The sequence below is a fragment of the Halichoerus grypus genome, chromosome 10 (assembly GCF_964656455.1).
Source record: "Halichoerus grypus chromosome 10, mHalGry1.hap1.1, whole genome shotgun sequence".
In the NCBI taxonomy this organism is placed as follows: domain Eukaryota; kingdom Metazoa; phylum Chordata; class Mammalia; order Carnivora; family Phocidae; genus Halichoerus; species Halichoerus grypus.
The window spans coordinates 36946252-36963673 of NC_135721.1; the positions used below are offsets into that span (position 1 = coordinate 36946252).

The 17422-nt window shown below is 52.3% G+C and overlaps 1 protein-coding gene across 2 annotated transcripts; it reads left to right on the forward strand.

The window, feature by feature from the left end:
• Window positions 1–60: 60 nt before the first annotated feature.
• Window positions 61–13715, forward strand: IL1RN (interleukin 1 receptor antagonist). Of its 2 annotated transcripts, none has more exons than XM_036091607.2 (5): window positions 61–273; window positions 8483–8534; window positions 10006–10094; window positions 11186–11298; window positions 12435–13715. In XM_036091607.2, exons 1-5 carry the CDS (start codon window positions 69–71, stop codon window positions 12645–12647), a joined length of 672 nt encoding a protein of 223 aa, XP_035947500.1. In that variant the 5' UTR covers window positions 61–68; the 3' UTR covers window positions 12648–13715. The 2 variants fall into 2 exon arrangements, with proteins under 2 accessions (XP_035947500.1, XP_035947499.1); XM_036091606.2 differs by lacking the exon at window positions 61–273 and adding an exon at window positions 7923–8340.
• The last annotated feature ends 3707 nt before the right edge of the window (window positions 13716–17422 follow it).

Consider the following 17422-nt stretch of genomic DNA (forward strand, 5'->3'; position numbering starts at 1 on the left):
GATAAGAACCTGCTGGGCTTCTGTTAGGCTGACTCACCCTTTTGGAAGCTGGGCCTGGCGAGCCCTGCATGGGTGTGTGGAAGGCAGGCTCTGGCCCTTCCTCTTCCTCTCCCCAGGTAATCAGGAAGCAAGGAGCAGCTCCACCCTGGGAGGTGCTGGTAGCACAGGTTCTGCCCGGTGCTTCTCCTCTCTGTGCAGCAGCTTGGTCTGGAGCCAGAGGCTGGAAGACCTCAGAAGACTGCAGAATCTACCAGGCCCTTCCCAGGGCTGCAGGTAAGCTCCTTTCACTCCTGCTTTTCCATCTGAAAGATGGGGAGGAAAATAGCCACCATTAGTGCTTACCAAATGCTTTCAGACTCTGAATAGCAAGCTTCCAGAGAAATGTCAAGCGCAGGTAGCTCCAGGCCTGTCTGGGAGACCTGGCCGAGGGGAGGCAGCAGCAGGCCATGAAGATGCACTGGGGCCAGGGCCGCCGGCCCAGTGTCTGCGGGGCCCACAGGGGACAGAGGAAGCACGCCTGCTGTGAGAAAAATCCTGGAGCTCTTAGACTCTATTGGTCATTTTCCACTGGTGAGAGAGATGTGGAAAGTGGGGACATATTCCTGTCGAATGGGAGAAAGAATTGTGAGAGCTCAATGAGAAATATTGACAGAATTGGGCACCAGGTTCCGAGATCTGAAGGGTCGTACAAAAGGGTAGGGACCTGGAATCCGTGGCTACTACTGATTCGTCCCAGCAGATGGTTGTCTCTTGAGGATATAGGCCCAGGTGGCCAGAACTTCTCACTTTTCAAGAACTGTCAGATATTCTAATTTCCTTATGTAGTATTTTGATTAAATAAAACAACAAAGTCAGCAAAGAAAATATTCAACCTGTGGGCTACAGGTTTGTAATCTCTGGTTAAGATCTGTGGGGGGCAGAGAAAAGATCTTAAAACTGGGAGTCTGAAGACCCAGTTTCTAATTCTATGTTTGACCTCGAATGGGTGAACTATTCCTCCTTTCTGGGTCTCACCCTTCTCAGTGTCAAGAGGAGGCTGGCCAACTCTTAGGGTCTCACGGGCTCGGTAATAGCCAATTCTTCCATAAGCTTATGGACGAGGCACTCTGCTGAGCAATTAACATGGCCTGTCTCTTCTAATCCTCACAACAGCCCTATGAGGAAGCACTATTACTGTTCATTGTTTCAGAAGTGGGAACTTGGACACAGGTTAAGTAATTTGTCCAAGACCAGACAGCCACTCTAACGGGAGGAGCCGGGCTCCACTGCAGACAGTCTGTTCCAAACCACCGTATTATGCTCTGGGGGTGTGGAGACTGAGTGAGGTCATGGAGAAAGAAGTACTTTGTAAACCACAAGCAGTTTTTCCAGGGGCAGCAAATCCTCCCCTTTCCCCCAGTAGGGGAGGCAGTCTCCAGTGGGATGTGTTAAAATGTCAGCCCATGGTCTTATGCATCTTTCAAATGTGTAAAGAGGATGCCACTCCCAGAACCAGACGGTGATAGAATGTGAGGGAACATTTATACTTAAAAACAGTCCACTCCAAAATATTTTAAACTGTCACATAGTAGGTGCTGAGTAAGTTTGAGTTCAGGAGGCGAGGGCATGGGAACCCAGTGAAGACACCATGTTTTCTGGGAGGCCAGGAGCAGGGCTCAGAGAAGGGAGACCATGGAGACCATGGAGAGATTTGGGGTTTGCTTCAAGAGCTGGGAGCTCAAGGACGGATGAAGGTGGGCATGTATCTGGGACATGGCACTTACCTTGCTGGCCCTCTGCCTCCTCTCTAACACCACTGACGTCACAGCTAATGTGTGTGAAGAAGGTGAGGCAGAGGGAAGAGGATGTGAAGGTGCAGACATTTATAATGAAAGAGAAACTCCTTTTTACAGCCTAAGTTTGAAACCAATGTTAAGCTACTAGAGGTTGACCTATCTTGATTTACATAGCTGGAGGAAATGTGAATGGCTAAATTAAAAATTAACTTGATCAGAAGGGGAGTGATTGGCCAATACTTCATCTGCTGCGGTCTCTTTCCCTGAGTGGAAGGCTAAGGCTTTCGGTTCTTGTCTGTTTTATCTATCTATCTATCTATCATCTATCTATCTATCATCTATCTATCTATCATCTATCTAATAAAAAGGACCCCGTCTCTGCTGGGCAAGACACAATGATGGGCAGCTAATCGTGCCTGCAATTTGCAGTACTAGCCACCAGATGGTATGAGCACCTTTTAAGGATTCGTATTATAGGGTGACCAATCATCTCAGCTTTCCAGAGATGCAGGACTAACACTTGGAAAGTCCTGGAAAGACTGGGGCAAATGGCCACCTTCATCCAAAACCAGGTAAAGAGCTTTCTCGTTAACCTCTGTAAGGTTTTAGAATCCTTTCCTTACTACCAAAAAACAAACAAACTCCTAAAATTTCCAAGCAATTGTGGGAACAAACTGTCGCTCTGTAAGACGTGAGTTCAAATCAGAAGGAACTCCATAAGAACAAATAAAATTCTTGCTTCTGTTCATTGTGCAATGAATCGAGGAAAGAGGTCAGCTGCCTTTGTGGCAGGACTGCCGTGTGGGAAGGAATACAAGAGCGGGGTTCAAATCCTGCCTCAGCCATGATCTGGGGCAAGTGATTTAATCTTTCTGAGCCTTGATTTCTTATTCTGTGAGGTGAGTATAAGTATATACCCATCTTGAAAGTGGGTGTAAATATACCCACCTTACACAGCTATTATTAGGACTAAGTGAGATCCATGTGAAAGAATAAAACACATAGCCTGAGCCTGAAGCATAGCAGGTGAGAATTATAACTGTGCCCCCCCCCCCCCCGGTTCCTGCCCCTCTCCCTCTCTGTCCACCTGTGGAGAAGCTAGCTGCCTTATAAAGCTAGTCACCAAAGCCAAGAAGGCAAGAGCAAACATGTACCTCTAGTAGGACAAGATAAACAGATAAATAATGGCTTTCAATTCAGATCCATATCAAACCCAGAAATTGCTGGAGCAAAAGCCATCTTGGAAGACTTGAAACTTATAAAAGACTCACAGGCAGTTTACCGTTTAGACCTAGGAGGAGGGCACGCTTTTGTGAAGCAGTGACTGAAAACAGTTGACTTTATATACAATCTCCAACCACTATACATGGGCCAGGAGGGCATTCAGGTTGGCTGAGATGCCCAGGAGAACCTCGGTCTCCAAACCTGGCCCGCTGCTATAGGGAGCTTCTCATAAGCTGCTGGATTTGGTTAAAATTGACCTGGTTACCTGGCAGGGCTGCGTAGGAGGAAGCTGACAAAGAGAAGACAGATGATATTTGCCCTTTCTCCTCCTGTTTGTACTGATATATTTACCCATCTCTTGGAAAGAGTAACCAGAGACTTTGTACCATTATCTTAGTAAAAATTTCCAAAGTTTGGGCAACAGCACTGCCTGTATCGTGTGCTGTGACACTCACGTACGCTGAAGGATCTAAACGTGAGCTCGAGCCATTACAACTTACGGCGCACACCTGTGCTCCCAAAGCCGGCTGCTTACAATTTTACAAATGGTGTTTGCATGACATGCATGCAGGCCGGCAGGCACAGCTGAAAACGTTCGCACCAAGACCCACTGTAGTGTCCTGATAAACTGGATTTGTTGGGAGGGCTTGCTTTCTGTAATGCGGACAGGACCTGTGGGGTGAGCCACTGGGCTGAGGTGGGGAGAGACTGCAGTTGGGAAATAGGATGCTCGCTCTCTCTAGAAAGACGAGAGAGACGAAGAGCCGCCAAATCTCCCCGCCGCCGTGGGGCACTGGACCCAGCAAGATGTGCTTGTCAGCATCTCTTCCCAGCTCTGCGTTCCGCGTTGTCTTCCTGGTGGCTTGAGATCATCCACGGTGGGAGTATTTACAGCAGAGAAACCAGCAAATGCTACTAATGAGAACTCTTTTGGAGATCTAGCTGTCGACGTTTAGCAGCACACCACGGCCCTGCCTTCAGGCTCAGTGACCCCAAACCACACACCAAGTCTCATCTATCTGTCCACTGGCCCCAGGATGATCTTAATAAAACAAACCTGACGGTGTCACCCTCTGATTCCATGTTCTTTAAGATAAATTCCCTGCCCCTTGATGCGTCATTAAAGGCCCTTCCTCCTCTGACTCCTGCCCAACTTTTCAGTCACTTCTGCCCCTACCCCCAAATGCTGTTCCAATTCTGCCATCCTGAATGATATGACTCAAAAAATAGACATCGTGTTCCACATCTGGCCTAGGACCAAACTTCCTGCTGTGATAACGAGCAAAGCTAGCAAAATGTATTTCTAAACAATCAGATGGGATCAAAGAATGACCAGGGCTTTGAAGAACTGCAGAGGCCCGGACAGGTGGAGGTCAGTATTGGGGCCTTTTGCCCCGGGAGGCATTTGGTTTCAAAAGCCCCAGCTGAGTTTTGGACAAACTTATGGGGTTGGACAGGGGATGGGAGAGGATAAAATTTGTATTTTACCTCCCACTGAGGAGAACGGGCCCTGATAAACACCCCAGGTCTGGCCTGGGACCTAAAGGACTAGGACTACCCAGAAATGGAGTAGCCTGCCTAGCTACTGATGCTCCGTTGTGATCATCTCAAGCCTGCCGGGGGGGAAGGTCCCCTGCAGCTGCGGCGCCCCCAGCCTCGCCGCCCAGCAGAAGCAAAAGGGAATCCCCTCTAGATAAATACAATATTGTCCAGAGCCTCAAATGACCTCGACGGTTTTCGATGTGCTACCGTGCCGAGCAGTTGATAGAAAGTAGCCAGGCACAGGCAAGACGCCCTGTGCACCAGACAAAAGCAGACTCCAGAAGGACACCCAGCGGGGATTCAGATAATAAAGTGAGCAGGTGCAGCCTTTACAAGAACCATGAATACCGTGTCCAAGGATTTAAAAGACACGACTGAAACTTTTGGCAGACACCATGCCAAAAAAAAGGAAGCAGGTGGAAATCCTAGAATCGAAAGAAGCAATTAGCTGAAATTGAGAAATAGCTGCATTTATTGAACACCTCCTATGTGGATGGCGCTCTAGAGGCATCTAGAGCCCAGGGGCCCAGGGCTTGGTCTCAGTAGAGCCTGTCGAGTATCACTCCAAGGACATGGTTGTCCTATTTCCCTCTGAGTGGGCCTTATCATTTCTGCTGTCACCAGGGCAGGGCAGGGCTCAGCATGTAGAAGACACTAGATGCAATTTGATGCCTGCAGCTCGCAGGGAAAGTGCAAGGTGCTGACCGGGAAGGCAGGGTCCACGACGTGGTGTGGTCATTAAACTGAATTTGGGAACTGGAGCGAGGGGCTGAGCACCCGGAACCAAGAATAAGTTTCGTCAGAGATTTCCTGTGGGCAGAAATCATAGGGACACCAACTATTTTTGATAAGACGGAACCAAGAGTGGAATTGTGGCCAGAAGCGTGAGGGGAGGGGAGGAGCCTCTGGTCCCCGGCTCATTTCCTCCCCCAGCCCAGACGGATGAGGGCCTCCCCCTCTGGAGTCCAGCCCGGTGTGCCGGGCAGGGTGGATGGGGTTAGGGGCATTGTGACTGACCTCTCCCACTTTACGTGGGGTAAAGAGGCAGACGCAATAGCTTCCTATTGTGTATTTCCTATGTGCCAGGGTCAGGGTTAAGTACACTGTGTGCAACATCTCAGTCCTCACAGAACCCATGATAAGGCTTCAATTATTAGCCCCGTATAATGGATAATGAAACTGAGGCCAAGGGGCTGGGTGCCAACTCCTAGGTGACATGGGAGAGTGCAGCCCCAGGTCAGCCTGATGTCTCAGGCCGGCCCTAGGGACTCCCTCCTCTCTGTCAGGAAAGGCCTGCCGAGCCACTGCTTGGGCAAAGACCTGGCAAAGGTGGAGAACCCAGGGATCTGCCCTCCGGGAGAAATCTGTCTCTCTGAATTTGGGCTGGGGACAGGGGAGCATTTTCCCAGGAGCCACAGTGTGGGTGGTACCTTGGCTTGGAATGCTGTCTTGAGGGCAGGCAGGCAGGCAGGAGCCCCTCGGCCTCCCCTGAGCAAGTCATTCCCCCTCTTCAGTCTCCAAGGATGTTTCTCAAGGGGTACTGAAGTCACATTGAGGAGGGCTTCAGAAGCAGCATTGAAAGACAAGTAGGAGAGAACTTACCACAGTGGGGGCTAGCCGCCTTCCATCTCAGCAGGGGTGGTGACCAGTTTAGGCCCCTGATGATTTGTAGATGTTCCAGAAATTATACCCCCAATTCAGCAAATGCTGCCGGTGGCAAATAATCAAGCAGGTTCTCACACATCACGTCCTCCAGCCAGCCCTCCCCAAACACACGGAACTCCCCCTTGGCCCTCAAAGGTAAATATTCTTTCTTGCATGTGTTTCAAAGGTGAATGTCTCCCTCAAGGTCACTCACCTTGTGAGAACAGAGGGGACACATACAAGTCACTTTGTCCTTCAAAGTAATCACCCAGGGAAGTGATACAGTTTTTGCAGAAATGTTCCATTTGCTCTGAAAGAAGAGCTCTTAAAGATTTGAGAAATTCGGGGCTCCTGGGTGGCTCAGTCGTTAAGCGTCTGCCTTCGGCTCAGGTCATGATCCCAGGGTCCTGGGATCGAGCCCCACGTCGGGCTCTCTGCTCAGCGGGAAGCCTGCTTCTCCCTCTCCCACTCCCCCTGCTTGTGTTCCCTCTCTCGCTGTGTCTCTCTCTGTCAAATAAATAAAATCTTTAAAAAAAAAAAGATTTGAGAAATTCATTTGTAACCTTTATTAATTTTTTTTAATTGAGGTATAATTGCCATGTAACATTATATTAAATTTGTTTAAATTGAGGTATCATTGACATACAGCATTAAATTATATTTAATTGAGGTATAATTCACATTATAACATTAGAGGTATACAACATAGTGATTCACCCATCACCTGTTTTATATACATAGTTATAAACGTATCTTTTTTCTTGTGATGACAACTTTTATGATCTACTCTCTTAGCAACTTTCAACTATACAGTGTAGACTTCCTCTTTGAAGGATTTTACCCTCATTTGGACACGGACCCTGATTTTTTGGTTAAAAATAAAGTCAGCCTCATAAGATCAGCTGTTGTAACAGGATGAGCACTGGCTGGGAGTCTGAAGACCTGGATTCCTAGGCATACCTTTGCCATTTATGAGTGGTGTGGCCTTGGGCAGGTCCCTTTCCCTCTCTGGATCTTTCTGAGTGTTCTTCAAGACAATGATAGGGTGGGATAGGACGACTGCCGAGCTCCCATCCAGTTTTCCAATGGTATAATCTGTGCTTCTGCATTAGCACTGGGCGCTCTGATCATGTGAAGCCCTATCCATGCTTTCCCTATCCATAAATAGGAGTATGCCTACCTTTTTCCTAACTTCTAGAATGTAGGAAGGAAAGAAGTTAATGCTTATGAGTGCTCACTGCAGGCTAGAATTTCCCCTTCCTTCCCCCCATCCCTCCCTCCCTTCCTTCCTTCCTTCTTCCCTCCCTCTTTCCACCCGTAAGGAAGACAGATCAATCCCACTCTGGGCACTGAGGCAGAGGGGGCAGAGGTAGAGGCCCAGAGAAATGAAGCGACATGTTCCAGGTCACATGGGTAGCAAATGGCAAGTGGCAGAGGTGAAATCTGGATCCGTTTCTGTCCAAGGGCTGAGTTGGCCCCATTATCCCAAGACCATAACTTTAAAGATGTGGATAGTGTCTTATCGGAAGAGAGCTGGCTTCAAAGCACCTCTCAGGAAATTTACCCTATGGCAGGGATCAGCAGACTTCAAGCCAAATGCAGCCACCACCTCTTTTTGTAAATAAAGTTGTATTGGAACATAACGGGCTTGTCATTTACAGATCACCTACTACTGTTTGAGCTACAATAGCTGAGTTGAGAAATCATGACGGAGACAAACCCTAAAATATTTACTGTCTGGTCCTTTACAGAATGTTTGTTAGTCCCTGGTCCAGAGTCCAGCAAGGCTGTCCATCCTTCAAAGAACACAAAGTGACATGTGACTGTCCCGTGTGCTCAAGAGCCCCGCCACTTGGCTTGTTAGGAAGGAGGACTTCTCTTCTTAAATCTATTTTTAAAAAGGTCAACAAACAGTCTCAGGATACCTGTCAGGCCGATGAGGGAGTTCAGTTTTCATCGTGCTCTTCCCAGGAACTCAGTGAAGGGAAAATAGAAATCTTAATTTTGGGGAAATTGCACAGGGGAAAAGGGGAGGGAATCAGTTACAACACCCCATTGCGACACTCAGCACAGTTGAAAGTGACAACAGCAAGGGTTTCTCATTTTGGAAATGTGAGGGCATTTCCGTTTCTCAGAGTAGGACAGGGCGGCTTGGGTGAGTGACTATTTTCTTTATAAGCGGCAACTCGGGGCCCGAAATGGCAGTGTCGTGTTGTCTCGCTGCGGCCGCAGAATGGAAACCTGCAGGTGTCCCCTCAGTTACCTGATCTCTTTCCTCCTTTTCCTGTTCCATTCAGAGACAGCCTGCCATCCCTTGGGGAAGAGACCTTGCAAGATGCAAGCCTTCAGGTAAGGCCACCCCTGAGGAGGCGGGATGGACGGACAGGTAAATGGAACCACCACGGCCGTTGGGGGGGCCCGCTGGCCTCCGCAGCGCCTGCGGACTGAGTTTGGGCTGGAAAGGGAGGTCCGTTATTCAGGAAAGGGGAGCCACATCCGTGGTCTTCAGGGCTTGTGTTTCAGAATATTTCAGATGGGTAGAACTTGGCCAGAGGCCTGGCTTATTCTCCCGGAGACTCTGGCAACTCAGTGAGTGACAGACAGGTGCCGAGGAGCCAGGCCGGGGCTCTTTGCTGGGCAAGGAAACCGGAGGGCCGCATGGGCAGCGCACAGCCCGGAGGCCCAGACTGCCGGCCAGCATTGCAGGTCCGTGTGGACATGGTGGAGGACCCCGCTCCTTTGCGGCCTCAGTTTCCCCATCTGTGACATGGGGTTAAGGATAACCCCTGCCTGCCTTACTGGGTTGTTGTGAAGATCAAACAGTGCTTGAACACTACTGTGATTTTTAAAACTTGGGCCAGGAGTTTTGTGAGAGAGTTGTCACCAACCCTGTTGTAAAATCGAGAGGCTGTGATGCTGTCCCCATGGGCCCTCTGTCCTGTGACATTGCAGGCCTGAGCCACGTCAGGGTGACTTCACCGTCAAACCGAGTTTCCCTGGCTTGAGGCTGCAGTTCGGGATTCTGTGCGTGTGTGTGTATGTGTGTGCGTGTGTGTGCGTGCGCCCTGGGCAAGTCGTTCCCCTTTCCAGACACGAGAACTGCTTCACGAGCTTTGCCTCTGCTTCTTCCTACTGGCTGGGAGCTCCAGGAGATGCACCTGGAGGTCTCTAGTAGGAGACTCATCCAGGAATGCAGAAGAATCTCAAAAGGTCAAATGCTCAACATGTGCAAAGACCTTTACAGTTTGTCCAACCATCCCTCACTGAGCTCACGAGCTCCCCAAAGTGATGCCATGGGCGTTGGTAGCCACACTTCACTTGTGAAGAGATGAGGCGCAGGTCCAAGGCCACATGGGTGGGCAGCGGGGCACAGAGGGCCCACGTTCTGGCTGGGCTTCTGCAAGCCCTGCTCTCAGCCCTTCACCAAGAGCTCGGCAGCCACATGTGGGCTGCTGGCTACTATACTGGACCGTGCAGAGAGAGAACATTCCTGCCCCCGGCAAGTTTCATTGGATGATGCTACTCTAGAGTATGTTTTGCTGAAGTAGAAGGTGTCTGCTCTGGGAATCTGAGGATGAGGAGCAAGGTGAGGAGAGCGGTAGAATGTGGGTGCACTGCTTTCCAGCTGTGGGAGCTGGGCCGGCCTCTTAGTCGGTGTTGACCTCAGTCTCTCCTCCATGCCAAGGCTGGGCTAAAACACCACACCCCTGGCAGAAAGTTGAATGCAGATTCAGTGAATCTGGGGGACACAGGAACGGGGGGAGCACAGGGCTGGGCACACAGAGGTTGTTCACCATAGCTGGGGCCTTTCACATTTCAGAATCTGGGATATTAACCAGAAGACCTTCTACCTGAGGAATAACCAACTCGTCGCTGGATACTTGCAAGGATCAAATACTAAATTGGAAGGTGAGTGGTTGCCAGAAAAGTGGATGCTGTGTGGGTACTGGGCCACTTTGCCCTGGAGTCTCCAGCTTGCCCTTGGAAAGCTTAGGTTCAAAGTCCTAATCCCCGCTGGGTCTTTGTGGTTGAGTTGGAAGCTGGGGGAGGCCTGGCCACATGTGAGGGCAGCCTCAAGAGGGTAAGAGGGTTAGAGCCTAGGTCTGGAGCCCCCACCTGCTGGCACCATGTCCCGGGGCCACCACTGGCCGGGAGAGGGCACAGAAGGCAAGACGCTCCCTTTCCCTCCTGTGACTATGAAGCCTTCCGCGTGCCTATGTTGTTTAAACCCTAACTACCACCCAAAACGAATACACCATATCTAAGGCTGGGTTATGTCCCTTTGTCATGGACACCACATTCAGCCATGGTCTGGTCCTTGCTCTAAACAAGCTGCATGACCTTGGGCAGGCTTACCCCACTCCATCGCTCAGTTTTTCCTTTAGTAAACCGAGGCCGGCCTGATGGCATGCTGGGAGAGTCTTTCAGCACGAGCCTCCTGGGATGTTTCTGATTGCCTGATTGGTACTATGGGATGGCACGATCTCCATCTTCCCACCTTGTTCTCAGCCCCCTGCCTTGCCCTGAAAGAGTGTGAGACCGGCCTTTCCTGTCCTTCTGTTAATTCTCCTAACGAACAAGCTGAAGTGCAGAAAGGCTGAGCTTTTCACTGCCACGTGAGGGCTCAGAGACGACCAAGGGACAGGGTCAGAGTCACCCAGGTGCCTGTAGACCAAGCCCCGGGGCCCACTGTGTGCTATTTCCCTGCCCGTGGGCAGCACCCCTGGGGACCTGGAGCACAGGTGTCCTGGGGAGAAGGAAGGATAGGGACCACGCGGAGCAGAATCTAGGCGACACGGTCCTTGAGGGGTAACTCGATAACTCCTTGGTGTGATCTTCCATTTGAATGAGGACCAGGAAGATGGGGCCTCACTGCCCTTCTGACCTTCGGGTTTTACTTCGGGTGGGGATGGGATGGGGAGACAGAAAAATCTCCTGCGAGAGTCCGGGCTGCCCCCTCCTCTCTCTACAACCTGACCCTGCCTTCTGCTCTTCCCCAGAGAGGTTAGACGTGGTGCCCATCGAGCCTCATGCCGTGTTCCTGGGGATCCACGGGGCGAAGCTGTGCCTGGCCTGCGTCAGGTCCGGTGATGAGACCAAGCTCCAGCTGGAGGTAAGGGCCCGCCTCCGATGGCAGCCACCCCAAAGCCGGCGGCGGGGACAGCCGCAGTCGGTTCCTTCCCGGGGCCCTGTGGGTCGAAGAGGCAGGCGCAGCTGGGCAGTTGTGCTCTGCTCGGCGTAGCAGCGGCAGCAGCGGGGAGCTCTGCTGGGGGGGCCACGGTGGCTTCTTGCCCCACCTTGCTCCACATGCTCTCTCAGAGCTCCGCGGTCAGCGTGGGCCTCCTGACAGCGTGGGTGCTGCCTTCCGACACGGATTATGCCAGAGGCGAGGCTCCGTGGGCAGAGGCCTATCAAAGCCCCGCTTACATCGTACGGCTCACGTCCCATGGGCCGAAGCCGGCCGTGTGGCCAAGTCCGGTCTCGAGAAGGGCGGGGGCCGGGAAGGACGGTTCCTTCGAGCGCTTCATTCTCTGTGTGCCACTCTCTGGCCCGACGGCTCCCGACCTTCTTAGACTCGCCCTCCTCCAGGGAAGCCAAGCTTCAGGACCTTTCTCTTCTAATCCTTATCTACTCAGACCCACGAGTTGGCATCCCATCCAGGGCCCTGTACTCCTTGATCCCCGCAGTATGAACGGGCTGCCAGCCCTGGGAGGAGATGGCTTTGTCTCAGGGGCTTGTTGGTCAGGATCGTAACCCAGTGTGAGTGGCTGTAACCGGGGCTCTGTCCCTTACCCCCAGCCGTGGACAGGGGCATTCTTTGGGAGGGTGACTACTCTGTGTGGAGTGGGGATGACCAGGACGTTGTGTGTACTGTGTCGAATGCACTGCAGTGATCTCTGCCCACCTTCTCCACCGTGCCCTCTTGCCTGAGAGTGGCACAGGCCCCGACAGAGCGCCAGCCTCCACGTGCGTTGGCCTCTGCGGCTGATGCCACGTGTTTACCAAACTTACTGGCCCATGGCTAGAGGGGCCAGATTTCCCAAAGTCAAGGTGTGACCGTGGGACGGCCTCTTTGTGTCACTGTTGTCTTAGGAGAGCCGGGATGCGTGGCCTGCCGCAGGGGTCCCCGGTCAGAGTTTCCCCAGTGCTTGTTCTGGGCGGGCCGGAGGCCAAGTCCTGGTTGGGAGAGGGAGGCAGCACGGGACCTATGGGCTTCCCAGCCCTCACTGCTCATGTCTTGGCTTCCAGGCAGTTAATATCACTGACCTGAGTAAGAACAAGGATCAAGACAAGCGCTTCACCTTCATCCTCTCGGACAGCGGGCCCACCACCAGCTTCGAGTCCGCCGCCTGCCCCGGCTGGTTCCTCTGCACAGCACTCGAGGCCAACCGGCCCGTCAGCCTCACCAACACGCCCGGAGAGGCCATGACGGTCACCAAGTTCTACTTCCAGAAGGACTAGTGGTGGGTCCATGCCGCACGTCCCCCACGCCCAGCACAGTGATGACTCCAGAGACACCTCTCCACCCTGCCCGGGGCCTCCTGGCTGTCGTGGGGGCTCAGAGGAGCAGCCTTGGTGGGGTGGACCTCAGAAGGATGGCCGAGAGCCCCAGTAACAGGACTCTGTCGCCAGCCTCCTCAGCTAAGCAACCTCGACGCTGCCTCCACGGTGGTCTTTCTATCGTGGAGCTCAAGCCACCGCACTGCCCCAGGCCTTTCAGCGCTGCCTGTGCCTTCCGGACGAAAGCCAGGCCGCTCGGCCTGCCTGGGCCCCCTCTGCTCTCCTCTCCCTGACTCCTCGGCCTCCTCCCTCACCCCGTGGCTGCGTCCCGGATCCCTCACGCCCCTCGCTGGCCTCCCAAACCTTGTTTTGTCAACTGATGCCGTTCTGTGGGGAAAACTTTTAGAGTCTGTGCCACAATGGAAGAGAAGGATTTCCTTTTTCTTTTAAGCCAGCTTCATCCAATTTGAAGGCGAGTCCTTTCTTTAGAGACTGTATCCTTTCTGGAAAGGGGGCGAGGGAGGGTGGAAGGAGCTCTCCCTTTTGATTTCCCTCTCTTCTTTTTGTAACGCCCTACCCTGCAAAAATGCGAAGTTAGTGTGTTATGTTGGTCCCTAGTTTTTTTTTCTTTCTGTGACGTTCCTAAAGTCTGGCCCCCACTGCTCAGGCTGGGCACCATTTCCACTCCAGACCTCGTACAGCGCCCGCCGCGCTTTTCCTCCCTCAGCTCCCCCATCAGAAGCTCCCAGCTCCCAGGGCAGCAAAACTGCGGCTCCCCTGGGGCTCTTTGCAGGTCTCCTGGGAGGGAGGAATGGCTCTTGGACCGTTTTAGCCCTTCGGACACTCTGAGACTTGTGCCTCTGTCCGTGTCCCACCGCAGACTGAGCTCCCGAGAGCAGGGAGCGTGATGACCCATGTGTGTTTCGGACCCTCAGCACGTGCTCCGTGAACATGTGTTCTGTGTGTTGAGCAGAAAGGTTCCTACTCCCTGTGACTGAAGCTGTTTTACAATAAAATCTTGAAAACTCATCTACTTTGCTGGTTGTGTCTCTGGCCTCGCCAGGCTTGGCGCATAGAGAGCTTGGGAAACGGGGAGGCCAACGGGCCTTTCTCACCCCGGGGACTGGGCCTGGCTGCCTCTCTTCTGAGAGTCCTTTCCTCCTCGGGCCTCACTGTCTCTGGTCCACGAGAGTGAATCTCCCCGCCAGGAAGGTGGGTAGCACCACTGTCCAACTAGCCGCCAATAGCAAACAATCCAAACACCCATCACAGAGGAACGAACACAGACATACAACGCAATGTGTGTGCATACAACGCAATGGTCGGCAGCAAAGAGAGTGGATGGACTGTGGTCAGCCGCTCTCCACAAAACAGATGCATCTTACCCACATGATGTGGGGAGCAAGAATGACAGAAGCCCGCACAGAGCGTGAGTCCATGCACATAAAGCTAAAACAGGCAAAACCGAGCCGTTGCGGGGAGGGATGTATAGAGAGGTGGTGCAAACACACGGAGAAGCAGGGACGGGCGGTGTCTGAAAGTGGGGCTGCTGGGTGACTCCTGGGAGACAGAGGGTCAGGCTGGAGCTCCCGGAGGCTTTTAGGATCCAGGCGACACTCTAATTCTTGACATGTTTGTGGTTAGGCGGTTTGCTGGGTGTATATTTCACAATTTCGAAGTCGAAAAAAATGAAAAGCCTTGCCCCTGGGGTGTGAGCAAAGGGGGCACTGGGAAATAATGAGATCACCAGGTGGAATATTGAATTTGGCCCCGTGAGATGGGAGTGCAAGACCGTCCTCAGACAGCTTGGCTACCAGGCAGAACTCCTGCCCGCCTTCTGCTGACTTCTGCCCTTGGTCTCTAGAGCCCTCAAGTCGGGCCCGGCTGGGTGGCCTCCCTCCTTGGGGCCTGCTGCTCACTTATTCCCAGAGGGAGCTGACTGAGACGGGGTTTGCCAATAGCGCTCTTGGCACTTGTCTCCAAGGCCCGGGAAACAGAACCCAACAAAGCTAGGCCGCAAGGCTGGGCTGCACGTCTCGAACCCGGCTCCGACCGGGCCTTCTGCTCCTCTCCGCTTCACAAACTAGACGTCACGCACCGCCTTGCTGGAAGAGGAGATTTCATTGCTAAAAACTAAGTTCAACAGGTTAAAAGATAACCGATTGGAGAAAATCTTTAAGATCTCTAGATCTCGACTCCAGAGGGGGCCACCTTTGGGTCAGCTTTCTCTTCCTCGTATGGAAGATGGAAGTCGTCACACCTGCTCCCTGGGGATGGCCTGGGGATAAGATGAGCCGGTATGGGCCCCGTGTTGTGTGTCAGGGAAGGGTGCATGTGGCTGATAGATTTTTAGTCCTGGTAAAGGAGGAAGTTCAGGGCCGAAAACCCTTCAAGGCTTAATAGTAATAACAGCAGCAAAGCTTGTGGGTCTGGCTCTTCAGCCATCCTGCCTCCTCTGACAAAAGAGAAACCTGAGGCTCAGATCCTTCATGTGATTAGATCAAGCAGCCGGGTGTAGGTAAGTAACAGGTGAGGGAGGGGACAGTCATGCACAGGAGCTCTAGAATGTTCTGGCTCTCCCGCTTGCAAAGTGCACTCACGGACAATGAGTTAATATCTTGCAGGCTCCATTTCGTCATCTCTAAGTGCAGGTAATGGCTAGTGCACCGGGCTGACTTAACTCGAGCTTTGCAATATCACCGCGGTAGTATTGGTGCTGGTATTTGTTTTGGAAGACTCAGCGCTCAAGGGAATCTGCTTTAAAGCCTTGCTGCTCAAAGTGCGGTACCCAGAGCAGCAGTGGTGGTGGCATTTGGGAGTTAGAAGGCAGAGTCCCAGGCCTTGTGCCAGACTTCCTAACTCAGGATCTTCATCTCAAGCAGGTCTCCAGGTGATTCAGTGCAGGTTCAAGTTTAAGATAAAGGTCTGCTTCAAAGTGCAGTGCTCATGCGGTCTATAAACTCAGGCATATTTGTTAAACTGACTCTCATAATTACAAACCAAACTCATGTCCTCAACAGTACTCCTGCTAGCTCACTGACGATACCCCAAACTCCCAAGACCTCCTTAGTCTGGCTTAAAGTGTTCTTTAAGAGAGGGAAGGCTTTAGGGGCCCCTGAGTGGCTCAGTCAATTAAGTCTGACTCTTGGCTTCTGCTCAGGTCATGATCTCAGGGTCCTGAGATCGAGCCCTGTGTCGGGCTCTGCGATCAGCGGGGAGTCTGCTTGTCCCTCTCCCTCTGCTCCTCCCTCTGCTCACTCTCTCTCATAAATAAATAAAATCTTAAAAAGAGAGAGAGAGAAGGAAAGCTCTAAGCCTTTTCTGTCCTGCTAGAACATCAGCAGCTCCACACACGTAGGGATTTTGATCTGTTTTGTTCTGTGATGTATCCCAAGTACCTAGATCAACACTTGGAATGTACAGGGTGGTCAATCAATATTGGATGAAGAAGTGAATTGGCCATTGATATATCAGTAGGAACTAATGTATTACATGGGTGAGAAAATTTGGGAAGACAGGGAACTTAGGCCAGGGAAGTTTTGAAAGGGGCCTAGAAGAAGGGAAAAGCCCAGGGCGCTGCACGTCGCGGAGATTTTGGAGCTCATCAAGGAAAAAGAAACGGCCACAAGGTGGCAGTAACGCACCGGCGCTTTACTGGGCCGCGCCTTGGCAGGTGCGCTCCCTCACATCAGAAGTCTGTCCAGAGGCGACTCAATAGGGAGTTGCTACTCAGGAGGAGAGGGGGGCATGGGGACTCGGGGGAGAGGGGACTCATGTGTCTAGGTGATGTCACTCAGCCGCACAGTGGGGAATTTCTGGGTCAGAGAGCTCCAAAGCACAGCGGCAGCTTGGGGTCTTTATGGCCTGGGGCTTATCCACGGCTAGCAGATGTTGGGAACAGTTTCGTGGGGTATGCAAAGCAGGCCGGCTCTAAATGGCTAAAAATCTGCTTATTTGGGTGATGTTTAGAGCAATTGGCTGTGGAGACATTTGAGTTTGGCCTCAGGTGGGCTTTGGAGCTAGCCCGTCTCAGTCTGCTGTGAACAAATCAACCGCCTAGGGCCCAGTATGCAGAGGCCACCTCTGGCTCATTTACATAACACAAGGCTGGGGGTGGCTCAGGACAGGCAGGCCTGGGCAGCACGTGAAAGTGACAATTTTGTGCGAATAGGAGGCAGTGAGGGTGACTGGGAGGTGGGAGGCTCAGCTGGGAGAGCAAAGCTCAGGGAGGGAAGATGAGCAAGCTTCGGAGAGGAATGTGGCCTTTTCTGTCACTTGGAGGACTGACTGCGCTGTCAGACCACAGGATCTTGGAAGAGCTCATTTGAAACTTCAAAACTGAAAGTACAGGGCTCCAGTCTTTCAGGCTTTCACAGTCTAGTGAGAATTTCCCTGCTAACTAGCTGGGTGACCTCGGCCAAGCACCATCTCCTCTCTGGGCCGCGGTGTTCTCACTTACGCAAGGAGGGGGTGAGACTAGGCCCGTGGTTCTCATTCGGCTCACCTGTGGGGCTTTATAAAAACTGATGGCGGTTCCTGACCCCATCCCCAGAGACTGGTTTGGGGTGGTCTGGGCACGCCCAGGTCAAGACCCCCTGGACTGGAAGGCTCCTGTGTTCGAGTCCTCCCAGCTGCTCCCTCAGAGTGAGCCCCGTCCGGTGGCATCTGGAAATGCAAAGGAGGGAAACGGTCCTTACCTCAGAGAGAGGCTCTTTACCAAGTCAGCGGTATATTTT

Bases quoted from the DNA above. Each gene is read 5' to 3' on its own strand.
- IL1RN (XM_036091606.2), top strand. From the start codon at position 7,938: ATGTTTGTTAGTCCCTGGTCCAGAGTCCAGCAAGGCTGTCCATCCTTC. The intron at 8,535-10,005 runs GTAAGGCCACCC...TTCACATTTCAG, and splicing joins TGCAAGATGCAAGCCTTCAG to AATCTGGGATATTAACCAGA. The intron at 10,095-11,185 runs GTGAGTGGTTGC...GCTCTTCCCCAG, and splicing joins ATCAAATACTAAATTGGAAG to AGAGGTTAGACGTGGTGCCC.